The following is a 13,981-nucleotide window of genomic DNA, read 5'->3' as shown; positions in this document are numbered from 1 at the left end:
ATTAACTTTAAGCTTTTTTCAGAAACAGTGTCGTGAGTTGCAATAACCAACTCTAATATCCACTTCTGGTGGTCTTGGACGAGAATCGAGTTATAAGGTGCATTGAAGAGATGTCGATGTTGTTTAGCTTTTGGTGGTGGTTTTGTCTGCACCTCTCCCACCATGTGTCATTCACTCATTTTCATACCTCATTTCCTTTGCGTCCCCTCGATCTATAAAACTAAAAATAAAATAAAAAAATGAAATGGTAATCAAGGACATTCAAATACTTATTGGTCATGAAAATAGTTTTTAGTGCTTTTTGGATAAATATTTTCTGGTGAAGCACATCTTCATGAAACACTTTCATGTGTTTTTCATGAAGCGTATTTTTGAGAAATTTTTTAACATGCTACTAATAAAAGTACTTGTCACAAAATGTCTATAGCCAGAAGTGCTTCTTGCATAATCCATTCCAAATGTGCCTTTATTGGAGTCAATTGTCACCTATTATTTGCTCTGTCGAAACCTTGTTCTTCATCTTCAGTGTTGTTTTGATGTCCACCTATTTACACTTCAAATGAGAACCTTAAAATGTTTAAAGGGTTATCCTGAAATGTTAGTGTGCTATTAAGGTATTGGATAATTGAAGATCCAGTAAAATTTGAAATCATTAGATCTAAAGGGAACGTTAGTAATGGGATTTTGAGGTAAAGCCAAGTGGGCAACACTTTGTTGTTGTTTCTCAAAATCCCACATGGAACAGAAGCAAAACCATCACGATGGGAACTGCTATAAAAATAGAGGAAATGGAAAATTTAGTATCCATGCAGCCATGCGGTGAGCACAGAGCGAACTATTCTTTCGCCTTTTACTAAAGAATACCGTGTGCCCGCCTCAAATAATGGCCTACACTAATTTTTGGAGGAGTTTCTCTTCACAGAGAAGCCCCTATAAACTAGTTTTCCAGTATATTTCATTGGCTTTTCATGATCTCACGGCATTGACACGATGCCCGTGTCCATAAATCTCTTCACTCCACTTTCATTACATAAGAAAAGCAGTCTTCTAGTTGTGTAGACATAAAAGACATCAATCTAACATCAAATCTGATTTCCATTGATAAGAAAATTGCTGACTACAACCGGCTTTACATATGTTACGAAAAACAGAATCGTTGCATCTCATATAGTTGCTACAATCCTCCAACGGGTCGGAAATGAAATAGAGAAATGGAACGATTGCATCCAACCGATTTAGGTTGAGAAAGGTATCGGCTTTCTATCGGGCCATGATTCTATTTTCTCAAAATACTTGACTGGAATAACACCATCAAAACCTTCAGTCAAGATCACCTTGTTCTCTGAAATGTAAAACTTCATTCCCTCTGCAATGAAAATTACAAGAAATCATAGGTGCTTGGGTTCATGACAAATGTAAAAGAAAATTCTGAACTTCGATAATGAATGGTTTGTAAAACTATACCTTCTAAAGCTTTTTTAACATCGAGATAGATCAAAACATTAGCATTGCACCTCATACCTACAAGAATACAAATCAAACAAGTTATTACAGTATGACGAAAAAAGTGTCTTGGATTCAAATGAATAACTTTTGTATATTTTCAGAATCATTGCCACTATAGCTCATTAAGTCATGATAGTTATTACCCGTTAAAACACTAGAGAATGACTAAAAACTTTTAAGAAATCTAAAATTCTGAAAAAGTCGGTGACCACAAAATGCAGAATTCATCGAGGTTAGACACAAAGGTGGAGAACTTGTATCACATACTTTAATAGGTTCACCACCTGTGAACAGTATTACTTCATTTGTTCCTTCACTAAAGTAAACTTTGTATACAACTTGCAACAGAGTTGATGAACTAAGAGAAAAATTTAAACCTTTAAAAATGGCAAACATATGTAAAACTTTCAGGTCTACAAAAAATTGCATAGATAAGTGCTAAGTTTTAGAAATTGGGTCTACAAATGGTCCTCCCCAGACAAGTGTTGTTATTCATGTGCGTGTTGTTATTCATGTGCGATTATAAATGAAAGACGGTTCATCATCACAGGTTCATGAAAAGAAAAATTTACTAATCAATAATCCTAATCAAACACATTACCGCTAATCACTTGCCCATCTGTTGGCAAGCCACGTGAGAAGTGAACATGCAATCTTTTCATGGTCTTTAGACCGGAGCCTAATATGGATTCCAAATTCTTCCTGTAGGTCCCATGCATGCAAACTGCAAATCAAAGGGAAAGAAAAACAGTGAGACAAACAAAGAGGTAAAATTTCCATAGAAACATGCACAACTCTTCATTCTTGACTGAGAAATTATGTGCTAAGAATGCAATAAGATTGCACACTAAAAGATAAACCTGGAACTTCTTCAGATGAAAGGATTGGTGTCAACAATCTTTCAGATTCAACTATCTGTCAATATACACGCAGAGTAGATATTAACATATAATGTTAAAGCCAACAAGTATAGATGGATGCTCAATCCAAAAATGCACAACGCAAAAAATGGTAAATACAATGCCATTCTTAAGCTAGCATTTTAGGCAGATCCATAATCTAAAAATGCACAGGACAAATAAACTGGATAACTAAATTCTGATTTGTTAAGTATTCCATAAGTATCTACATAATGATCTGAAACTCAGAGCTCAAGAAAAAATAATGAAAGGACATCCAGTCTTAGAGTGTAAGGTAACAATTCTCCAGCTTAACCAAATTTTCAAGTCTCAACAAAGATTCCACTTACAGAAAGACTCTAACCTGGCCGTGCTTTCACAAGATTATGCAAAGAGAAACGAGTTAATACCTTGCTGTGATTTCACAAGATTACACAGACAAAAACTACTTGGATAGCGTGTGACTAAAGCAGTAAAACAGTAATCTACGGAAACAGTTGACAATTCAAGCAATTAACAGAAGGTCTCGCATCTCCATGAAGCGACTCAAAACAGATATTCAAGATAAACTACCGTTGTTGTGTGGCCTTGGTTTGCACGTATCAAAAGTTCCCCATTTTCTTCCAAGAGGCCAAAGCGCTGCTTATTATCCTTTCTGACAGCCTAACAAGACGCAGCACATAATTAAGCATCCTATTTATGCAGTTCATCTAACAAATAAAGGACTATCGAGAACTGATCACCAACCTCCTTAATCTCATCAATAGTATGTGATCTCAACGGAATATTAGCAAATGTCTTTATGTTTAGCTTTAATAGATCATTAACCTTCACATATCCATCGCTTCGCATATTCAAACTCAACTCACCCGCCATATGGCGCAATATACGCGTCCTGAATAAGTAACAGAGAGGCTAGAGTTTAAATAAACTATGCCATTAAGCTGCATTACCCTTACCCTAACAATGATTAACAAATAATTAACAGATAGGCTAGTGTAGTGCTTACAATAATCTACCAAGTGCGTCAATTTTATCTTTGCCGGAGCCACCACCTCCGCCGCCACCGCTTCCTTTCGATGTTTCTCTATGATTTTTCACCTCCCAATCTCTTCCTCCTCCACCACTGCCCACAAAAATACACAATCAGACTTTCACAGTATTTGTTATAGGTAAGCACAAACTCCATTATTCCTCTGCCGTTAAATGGAAAAAAAAAAAAAAAAATTTCCCAACTTTTATCGAGAAATTCCCAAAAGAAGGGTGAATTGATTGAGACAATGAAAAAATGGAATAAATTTCTCAGAAAACAAAGGAAAGTCACAATTCTGATTTTGTTTAATCTGAACTCGTTCCCCATTTTCTCAGCAACCAAACAGGATAGGAGAGGAAATGGGAGGGGGAAGAAACTACCTTCTGGAGGTACTGCTGCTGCTGACGTTGCGATTGTTGATGTCCATGAAAACCAGAGCAGGAAAGCTGGAAAGGGTGAGGGAGGTGGAGGAGATTTAGGGCTACGTGGAAGGCGAACACGGTAGTAGCGTAGAACTCAAATGTTATTTTCGGTGACAGACGCCCACATGAATGTCACGAGATTTTGCGATGCCCCGAGAGTCTGAGAGAGATGGAATGATGATGAATGCAACATTATCCCATATAAGGAATTTGACCTAAATGTCCTAAACTAACGTAAAACAAGTGATCTCAAGGATAAGGTAAAACCCCACACCTTTGACACTTTTTTTTTTAACATATATATATATACATTTTTTTTTACAAAGAACCAACGGATAACTTTGTTCTATCAGTTTATTCTTTCGGAGGCCAAGAAGATGACATAAACATTGCAGTCTTCTTCTAACTACCATCAGACATTTTGTGTTATATAGAAAATGTCCAACGCTAATTTAGCTAATTAAATGCATATCAAATAAGTAGAATAGTATGGCATAACCCCATTAAATATTAAACATATTGTTTGGGCTCAAAATAATATTGTTGGGCCGAGGGTAGGTTTGTGCTCGGCCCAAAGCTGTGTCAAAATGCTATGGGCTGCCTGATTGATTCCGGGCCATTTAGCAGGGATGGTCGAGTCCTATCGCAAGAAGGAATAGCCCAAATAAGTAAAGAGGGTCGAGGGAGTCCTGGTGCAACTAGGATTCTCGACCAGCAATGAACAAAGCCCCCAAGGAGGGTGAGTTCAAAGTCCTAATGGGAGTAGGGTGGTTTGAAGCAAAGTTGGAACGGAGCAAGGACTCCCAATCCAGATAGGGGTTTAATTCGATCTCAAGGAGTTGGTGCTATAAATACAAGAAATCATGCAACAATGAAGGACCTTCAATTCAACATACAATTGCCCTGCGCAAAATCTCTCAAACACCTTGAGAATTTTCCTTTTCTTTTTCCGCCGACACACCTTCAGTTTGGATAAATAGCACTGTGGAGGCAACCGGCGAACACCTTCAGTTTGGATAAACATCACTGTTGCCGTAGAATCAGCCGACCGAGGAGCACCTTCAGTTTGGATAAACAGCACTGCGTCGAGGCCGACTAGTTACTTATCCAAGTCTCGGTCGAGAAGGGTTTTCGAATCCTTATTGGTAGGGGTCATCTTATCAGCCCTCTCGGCGAAGTAAAGTGTTACGAGTTACGAAATTCGGCGTATCGGACGCCAAGTGATTTTATGATTGGATACTCACAAGTGAGTTTTAGAGTTCGGCATTCTGACAGCCGAACCACGTTCACCATCAAGACATACATCACCTTTGAATATTTGTGTCCGTATAGTTTGGTGTCGATTCGACGTGCTTATACTCTTACGAATATAATCACGGTGACCGAATCGGGCACCGACGATTTGTGAACTTCGCAGAACTAGCAGCCTCGTCTTCAGGCTCTAGAACCCAAAGACCGAGACTGTTCCTTCCTCGGTTGTAGTTGCAAGATTAAGAAGTCAGCAACGCGCTCAACGCGACAACAACGCATTTTACGCCTCGGCCGATCTCGGCCGACGAGTTGGCACGCCCCGCATTCAACCGAAGGACTTAGTTAGCTTATTAGTTATTTGACCTGCGCGCCGCGTAGACTTTGTAATTTTTAGGGTCAACACATATATACTAACACATTTCTTGGTAAAAACAGCGGTCTCATTATTTAGTTGTAGTTCATACGGTCTTTAGTTGAATAACTCATCATATTTCTTCATATACCATTTATTTAAGAGGTATTAGCGGACTCATCCTCCATCATTTCCACAATTTTGGTCATGAGAATCCAGCAGATTGCAGTTTTAGCTCCTTCAAGCTCTTCCTGCTAAATCTCCCACTAGTTTTTTCTTGATGACCAATTAGGTACGGTAAGTTCTTCATACACCAATTCTCAAGGATCGAATGTTTTTATGCACACTCCAAGGGCAAGTTTTCTTTGGAGCTTCGGTGCACTGAGAGCAAACAATGGTACTTCACGTTTCTCGTGTTTGGAGTGGCAGTGTGCGCTACGAGCGGTAGGGTTTGTGCTTGGATGTAGGGGAGTGGTAGTGTAACAGATTCAAGTTACTGATGCAAACTATATAAATACAATCTTCTACTCAACTGTTTTAGAACCGGTGAACTGCATTTCACGTGATGGGGTTCCTCCACAGATGCTCGTAAGCCATAGTGAATTGCTTTGTAAATGTGCTGCTGTGGATGACGTAGCAGAATAGAAGCTACATTGTTCATAGCCAGTGAACTGGGAAGATGGCATAGCCAGATGAATATATGAGCCTATTTGAATGTTGCTTATAAACACAGTACTCTTTTCCAATTAACCGTATGAACTTTTTTTATTTCATAGAAGCGATATTGTGAGAGGAGGGAATCATTGCTCGGGACCTCAAATGCAAGGGGTGAACGCTTATAATCAACTAAGCTATAAGCCCGTTGATATGAACAAGGGTAAATGAAGATTAAATATGCCCTATATCGAAAGGAAATTGAGAATAAAATGTTCAATACGAGGTCTTCATTTCAAACTTAGCTTGTCAAGACAATACAAGTAGAAATGTTGTGCTTCAAAATGCTTATAAAAACCAAACTGAAACTTGTACTATCATGTCAGCTGTTTACATTTTTGTTCTCTTTTTTCCTAAAATTGTAGAGTTAAAATCAAATCTGAAAATTAACTGGAACTACCGGGAATGATAAAAACGATCATCTCATCTGCAAATTCTTCTACACGACTGGTTTGGGAAGGGGAGAAATAGCTTTTCCGGCACGCTCTGCAACCTAAATCTTGATGTTGAAGTAATCAGGGTCGAAGTGATGCAGACGTATGAATCCATCCTCACCTCCACTTGAGAAACTGACAGTTAAAAAAGGAGTAAACAAATAGTAAAACAAAACCTAAATATCAATGCTAAAACGCTTTTAATCAAAACAACATGAAATTCCTAGCTCCAGAACAACCTTCTCAATGCATATAAGCAGACAATTTTCCCCTACCACTTTAGATTAAACTCCAGCACCCTTAATTAAGCACGATTTCATCTCGATTTCAAGAGTAAATTAATTTTAGGGGTAATTTCATGAAACTAACCAATACATTTATGGAATCGAACTATACCTTCTGCCGTCGGGATTGAAAGCCAAAGCATTTAAAGGTCCAAAATGCCCTTTAACACCTCCAATCTCTTCTTCAAGAATCTATAGGATCCGGAAAAAAAAAAATTAAAAACCATGTACTGAAGAGACGACAACAAAGAACATTCATTCTACAAAACATAAACAAAGTCGAATGGTTTACCTTGTCGTAGAATTTGGCTTCGAATTTCCCAGCACGATGATCAGTTCTGGTGACATCTCCTGCATACTGACCACCACCAAGTACCACCTGGACAGCAACAAAAAGCATTTTGTTTTGATTAATTGCGCGTAAATGAGAGATGCGATGGAACTAAGTGTGTTGATTAAGTATAATCAAATCTTCAAACTTAGAACTTATGCCGGAAACTTTCTGACTTGAAACAAGTTGGCAAGAAGATAATGCAAACCCATTTGAGATGAAATTTACTTACATGATCAAGAAGAGGAGACATTGCAACGGCATTGACTGGACGCTCTAGGTCTTGATAAGTGTCAACTCTCTAGTATCCCAAAGCTAAAAGATACGCAACAGAAAACCCAATTCAGTAAAGAGTACAGAGCCGGCAACAACTCAATACGAACAAAAGAAAGGCGGCGAGTATGAGATGCATTGCCTTGGCAGATTGATCAAGGGAACCAGTTAGGAAATGTGAACCATCGGCGGATTTTGTAAGTGAAGTTATCGTCTTTTTGTGACCCACTTCCTGGTCGTTCTCCTTAAGTAATTTACCGGTCTGCAATACAACAACACAACACTCATTGCCAACAAAGTTAACGAAAAGTTTCGAAATTTCAAATGCAAGAATTGAACAAGCCAACAATAACTCAAAACTGATTACGACGATTGCTTCATGTTGCTGACCATAGATTTTGTTTCCTCTTCTCTCACAGAACGAAAAGACACATATGCTTTTAATATTCCTCAATTACTCACCATAAGGAGAAATGCAACCCCGGTGCAGTTGTATTTAGTAGTTTCTTTACGATGGTGGACTTTGGTCGACCAGAAAATGTGAGGTCATGGATTTTCATGATCTCACGGGCAACCTAGCTGAAGAGACAACAAGGATGGGGACACTTCCAAAGTGTAGAAGCACGAGAGGGCCATGACGTTGAAATAAAGCTTGAAACGAGCGATAAGGGTACAACCCTAGTTGGTGCAAGTTTCCGATGATAGGGAGCTTGGGTGGAGAAGGCGGCGACGGGGTTTTGTTTGTGGATGTGGCGGAGGAATAATCCACATGTATAGAAGGATGAGGAAAATAGCCAGCAGTGTGAAGGCCAAAGGCTGCAGAGAGGAGGAGGTTACATTCACCAGCGTCTATCTAGGAAAAGAAAATGTGTGGTACGTGTGTGCTTCGTTTGTGTGTATATTTGTAAGTTTTCAAATTGGTGATTGCTACACATGACAAGCTAAAACCTAATATCTTGGTCTAAAATAATAATGATATGGCTGTTAATCTGGATGTCCTTTAGCATGTGATGTGATTATATGTAAATGCATTTGAATCCCACATCGGAGGATGCAAAACAGTCTCTGCGAGAATGCGCCTACAAGAGGAGAGAATGTCAAATATGGCAACCACGCAGCCATGCGGTGAACACAAAGCGAACTATTCTTTCGCCTTTTACTAAAGAATACCGTGTGTGCACCGCCTTCAGTGGCATACGCCAATTTTTTCAAGGGATTTCTCTTACAAGAGAAGCCCTACAAATTTCAGTTACTTAAAGTTTTATGTTCGGGAACTTTCCTTGCAGATTACAAATGAAGTTCAATATGCAAACACTACCTGTTCTTTTGCCGGATAATATGTTTAGAACAGATTCATGGCTTGTTTGATTTGTTTTTGGAGGTTGGACAATCAAATTCTAACGTTGTTCTGCTCGAAATTTAGGGTTAGGTTTCGTTTTTAGTTTTTGCTTTTCAATTTTGTGCTTGAGATACGAGGCAAATGATGTGGGAGAGCAGGGCCAAGCTAGAACGTTAGTTCACCGGGGCACAATTAAGTAGATGAGGATGCAGAACTCTATCCTCATTGCATCCAACAATAGTGTGCACAATGCCAAAATAAAAATTCCAGTTTTTCGATGAGACACTTTGTCGAGCACTTAGCCAACCCATACCAATGTATGCTTAAAGTACATCCCTGCTCTTTAATATTCTTTTATTTGTGTCTTTATGTCAAAATTGTTATAGTTAATAAAATAACATGCATAAATTTATAAGATGATTGGGAGGAGAGATGATTAATGGGCCTTTATTAACTTTAAGCTTTTTTCAAAAACAGTGTCGTGAGTTGCAATAACCAACTCTAATATCCACTTCTGGTGGTCTTGGACGAGAATCGAGTTATAAGGTGCATTGAAGAGATGTCGATGTTGTTTAGCTTTTGGCGGTGGTTTTGTCTGCACCTCTCCCACCATGTGTCATTCACTCATTTTCATACCTCATTTCCTTTGCGTCCCCTCTATCTATAAAACTAAAAAAAAAAAAAAAAAAAAAAAAATGAAATGGTAATCAAGGACATTCAAATACTTATTGGTCATGAAAATAGTTTTTAGTGCTTTTTGGATAAATATTTTCTGGTGAAGCACATCTTCATGAAACACTTTCATGTGTTTTTCATGAAGCGTATTTTTGAGAAATTTTTTAACATGCTACTAATAAAAGTACTTGTCACAAAATGTCTATAGCCAGAAGTGCTTCTTGCATAATCCATTCCAAATGTGCCTTTATTGGAGTCAATTGTCACCTATTATTTGCTCTGTCGAAACCTTGTTCTTCATCTTCAGTGTTGTTTTGATGTCCACCTATTTACACTTCAAATGAGAACCTTAAAATGTTTAAAGGGTTATCCTGAAATGTTTAAAGGGTATTGGATAATTGAAGATCCAGTAAAATTTGAAATCATTAGATCTAAAGGGAACGTTAGTAATGGGATTTTGAGGTAAAGCCAAATGGGCAACACTTTGTTGTTGTTTCTCAAAATCCCACATGGAACAGAAGCAAAACCATCACGATGGGAACTGCTATAAAAATAGAGGAAATGGAAAATTTAGTATCCATGCAGCCATGAGGTGAGCACAGAGCGAATTATTCTTTCGCCTTTTACTAAAGAATACCGTGTGCTTGCCTCAAATAATGGCATACACTAATTTTTAGAGGAGTTTCTCTTCACAGAGAAGCCCCTATAAACTAGTTTTCAAGTATATTTCATTGGCTTTTCATGATCTCACGGGGCATTGACACGATGCCCGTGTCCGTAAGTCTCTTCACTCCACTTTCATTACATAAGAAAAGCAGTCTTCTAGTTGTGTAGACATAAAGACATCAATCTAACATAAAAAACATCAAATTTGATTTCCATTGATAAGAAAATTGCTGACAACAACCGGCTTTACATATGTTACGAAAAACAGAATCGTTGCATCTCATATAGTTGCTACAATCCTCCAACGGGTCGGAAATGAAATAGAGAAATGGAACGATTGCATCCAACCGATTTAGGTTGAGAAAGGTATCGGCTTTCTATCGGGCCATGATTCTATTTTCTCAAAGTACTTGACTGGAATAACACCATCAAAACCTTCAGTCAAGATCACCTTGTTCTCTGAAATGTAAAACTTCATTCCCTCTGCAATGAAAATTACAAGAAATCATAGGTGCTTGGGTTCATGACAAATGTAAAAGAAAATTCTGAACTACGATAATGAATGGTTTGTAAAACTATACCTTCTAAAGCTTTTTTAACATCGAGATAGATCAAAACATTAGCACTGCACCTCATACCTACAAGAATACAAATCAAACAAGTTATTACAGTATGACGAAAAAAGTGTCTTGGATTCAAATGAATAACTTTTGTATATTTTCAGAATCATTGCCACTATAGCTCATTAAGTCATGATAGTTATTACCAGTTAAAACACTAGAGAATGACTAAAAAATTTTAAGAAATCTAAAATTCTGAAAAAGTCGGTGACCACAAAATGCAGAATTCATCGAGGTTAGACACAAAGGTGGAGAACTTGTATCACATACTTTAATAGGTTCACCACCTGTGAACAGTATTACTTCATTTGTTTCTTCACTAAAGTAAACTTTGTATACAACTTGCAACAGAGTTGATGAACTAAGAGAAAAATTTTAACCTTTAAAAATGGCAAACATATGTAAAACTTTCAGGTCTACAAAAAATTGCATAGATAAGTGCTAAGTTTTAGAAATTGGGTCTACAAATGGTCCTCCCCAGACAAGTGTTGTCATTCATGTGCGATTATAAATGAAAGACGGTTCATCATCACAGGTTCATGAAAAGAAAAATTTACTAATCAATAATCCTAATCAAACACAGTACCGCTAATCACTTGCCCATCTGTTGGCAAGCCACGTGAGAAGTGAACATGCAATCTTTTCATGGTCTTTAGACCGGAGCCTAATATCGATTCCAAATTCTTCCTGTAGGTCCCATGCACGCAAACTGCAAATCAAAGGGAAAGAAAAACAGTGAGACAAACAAAGGGGTAAAATTTCCATAGAAACACGCACAACTCTTCATTCTTGACTGAGAAATTATGTGCTAAGAATGCAATAAGATTGCACACTAAAAGATAAACCTGGAACTTCTTCAGATGAAAGGATTGGTGTCAACAATCTTTCAGATTCAACTATCTGTCAATATACACGCAAAGTAGATATTAACATATAATGTTAAAGCCAACAAGTATAGATGGATGCTCAATCCAAAAACGCACAACGCAAAAAATGGTAAATACAATGGCATTCTTAAGCTAGCATTTTAGGCAGATCCATAATCTAAAAATGCACAGGACAAATAAACTGGATAACTAAATTCTGATTTGTTAAGTATTCCATAAGTATCTACATAATGATCTGACACTCAGAGCTCAAGAAAAAATAATGAAAGGACATCCAGTCTTAGAGTGTAAGGTAACAATTCTCCAGCTTAACCAAATTTTCAAGACTCAACAAAGATTCCACTTACAGAAAGACTCTAACCTGGCCGTGCTTTCACAAGATTATGCAAAGAGAAACGAGTTAATACCTTGCTGTGATTTCACAAGATTACACAGACAAAAACTACTTGGATAGCGTGTGACTAAAGCAGGAAAACAGTAATCTACGGAAACAGTTGACAATTCAAGCAATTAACAGAAGGTCTCGCATCTCCATGAAGCGACTCAAAACGGATATTCAAGATAAATTACCGTTGTTGTGTGGCCTTGGTTTGCACGTATCAAAAGTTCCCCATTTTCTTCCAAGAGGCCAAAGCGCTGCTTATTATCCTTTCTGACAGCCTAACAAGACGCAACACATAATTAAGCATCCTATTTATGCAGTTCATCTAACAAATAAAGGACTATCGAGAACTGATCACTAACCTCCTTAATCTCATCAATAGTATGTGATCTCAACGGAATATTAGCAAATGTCTTTATGTTTAGCTTTAATAGATCATTAACCTTCACATATCCATCGCTTCGCATATTCAAACTCAACTCACCCGCCATATGGCGCAATATACGCGTCCTAAATAAGTAACAGAGAGGCTAGAGTTTAAATAAACTATGCCATTAAGCTGCATTACCCTAACAATAATTAACAAATAATTAACAGATAGGCCAGTGTAGTGCTTACAATAATCTACCAAGTGCGTCAATTTTATCTTTGCCGGAGCCACCACCTCCGCCGCCTCCGCGTCCTTTCGATGTTTCACTATGATTTTTCACCTCCCAATCTCTTCCTCCTCCACCACTGCCCACAAAAATACACAATCAGAATTTCACAGTATTTGTTATAGGTAAGCACAAACTCCATTATTCCTCTGCCGTTAAATGGAAAAAAAATAAAAATTTCCCAACTTTTATCGAGAAATTCCCAAAAGAAGGGTGAATTGATTGAAACAATGAAAAAATGGAATAAATTTCTCAGAAAACAAAGGAAGGTCACAATTCTGATTTTGTTTAATCTGAACTCGTTCCCCATTTTCTCAGCAACCAAACAGGATAGGAGAGGAAATGGGAAGGGGAAGAAACTACCTTCTGGAGGTACTGCTGCTGCTGACGTTGCGATTGTTGTTGTCCATGAAAACCAGAGCAGGAAAGCTGGAAAGGGTGAGGGAGGTGGAGGAGATTTAGGGCTACGTGGAAGGAGAACACGGTAGTGGCGTAGAACTCAAATGTTATTTTCGGTGACAGACGCCCACATGAATGTCACGAGATTTTGCGATGCCCCGAGAGTCTGAGAGAGATGGAATGATGATGAATGCAACATTATCCCATATAAGGAATTTGACCTAAATGTCCTAAACTAACGTAAAACAAGTGATCTGAAGGATAAGGTAAAACCCCACACCTTTGACACTTTTTTTTTTTTAACATATATATATATATATACACATTTTATTTTTATAAAGAACCAACGGGTAGCTTCGTTCTATCAGTTTATTCTTTCGGAGGCCAAGAAGATGACATAAATATTGCAGTCTTCTTCTAACTACCATCAGACATTTTGTGTTATATAGAAAATGTCCAACGCTAATTTAACTAATTAAATGCATATCAAATAAGTAGAATAGTATGGCATTAGCATTAGCATAACCCCATTAAATATTAAACATATTGTTTGGACTCAAAATAATATTGCTGGGCCAAGGGTAAGTTTATGCTTGGCCCAAAGTTGTGTCAAAATGCTATGGGCTGCCTGATTGATTCCGGGCCATTTAGCAGGGATGGTCGAGTCCTATCGCAAGAAGGAATAGCCCAGATAAGTAAAGAGGGTCGAGGGAGTCCTGGTGCAACTAGGATTCTCGACCAGCAATGAACAAAGCCCCCAAGGGGGGTGAGTTCAAAGTCCTAATGGGAGTAGGGTGGTTTGAAGCAAAGTTGGAACGGAGCAAGGACTCCCAATCCAGATAGGGGTTTAATTCGATC

At 38.0% G+C, this 13,981-nt stretch overlaps 3 protein-coding genes and 3 non-coding genes across 6 annotated transcripts in view; 3 read left to right on the top strand and 3 right to left on the bottom strand.

Moving 5' to 3' along the window:
- Positions 1 to 13,981, bottom strand: part of LOC137748807 (small ribosomal subunit protein uS15-like) — a 29,723-nt gene that overhangs the window by 4,494 nt on the left and 11,248 nt on the right. The window lies entirely within an intron of this gene.
- LOC137749081 (U5 spliceosomal RNA) lies at positions 811 to 927 on the top strand. The gene has a single exon (XR_011070157.1). It is a non-coding gene; the product is annotated as a U5 spliceosomal RNA (small nuclear RNA).
- Positions 1,100 to 4,009, bottom strand: LOC137748806 (uncharacterized). The gene is made up of 8 exons (XM_068488994.1): positions 3,819 to 4,009; positions 3,415 to 3,531; positions 3,153 to 3,300; positions 2,979 to 3,068; positions 2,367 to 2,421; positions 2,108 to 2,230; positions 1,465 to 1,521; positions 1,100 to 1,366 (listed from the first exon to the last, which is right to left on the bottom strand). Exons 1-8 carry the CDS (start codon positions 3,863 to 3,865, stop codon positions 1,236 to 1,238), a joined length of 768 nt encoding a protein of 255 aa, XP_068345095.1. The 5' UTR covers positions 3,866 to 4,009; the 3' UTR covers positions 1,100 to 1,235.
- On the top strand, positions 8,616 to 8,734 carry LOC137749083 (U5 spliceosomal RNA). Its single transcript, XR_011070159.1, has one exon. It is a non-coding gene; the product is annotated as a U5 spliceosomal RNA (small nuclear RNA).
- Positions 10,097 to 10,213, top strand: LOC137749078 (U5 spliceosomal RNA). Its single transcript, XR_011070155.1, has one exon. It is a non-coding gene; the product is annotated as a U5 spliceosomal RNA (small nuclear RNA).
- On the bottom strand, positions 10,372 to 13,277 carry LOC137748805 (uncharacterized). Its single transcript, XM_068488992.1, has 8 exons — positions 13,088 to 13,277; positions 12,687 to 12,803; positions 12,431 to 12,578; positions 12,257 to 12,346; positions 11,645 to 11,699; positions 11,386 to 11,508; positions 10,761 to 10,817; positions 10,372 to 10,662 (listed from the first exon to the last, which is right to left on the bottom strand). Exons 1-8 carry the CDS (start codon positions 13,132 to 13,134, stop codon positions 10,532 to 10,534), a joined length of 768 nt encoding a protein of 255 aa, XP_068345093.1. The 5' UTR covers positions 13,135 to 13,277; the 3' UTR covers positions 10,372 to 10,531.

This window comes from Pyrus communis, chromosome 10, assembly GCF_963583255.1.
Source record: "Pyrus communis chromosome 10, drPyrComm1.1, whole genome shotgun sequence".
Taxonomy (NCBI): Eukaryota; Viridiplantae; Streptophyta; class Magnoliopsida; order Rosales; family Rosaceae; genus Pyrus; species Pyrus communis.
This window is presented reverse-complemented; position numbering and strand designations above follow the sequence as displayed.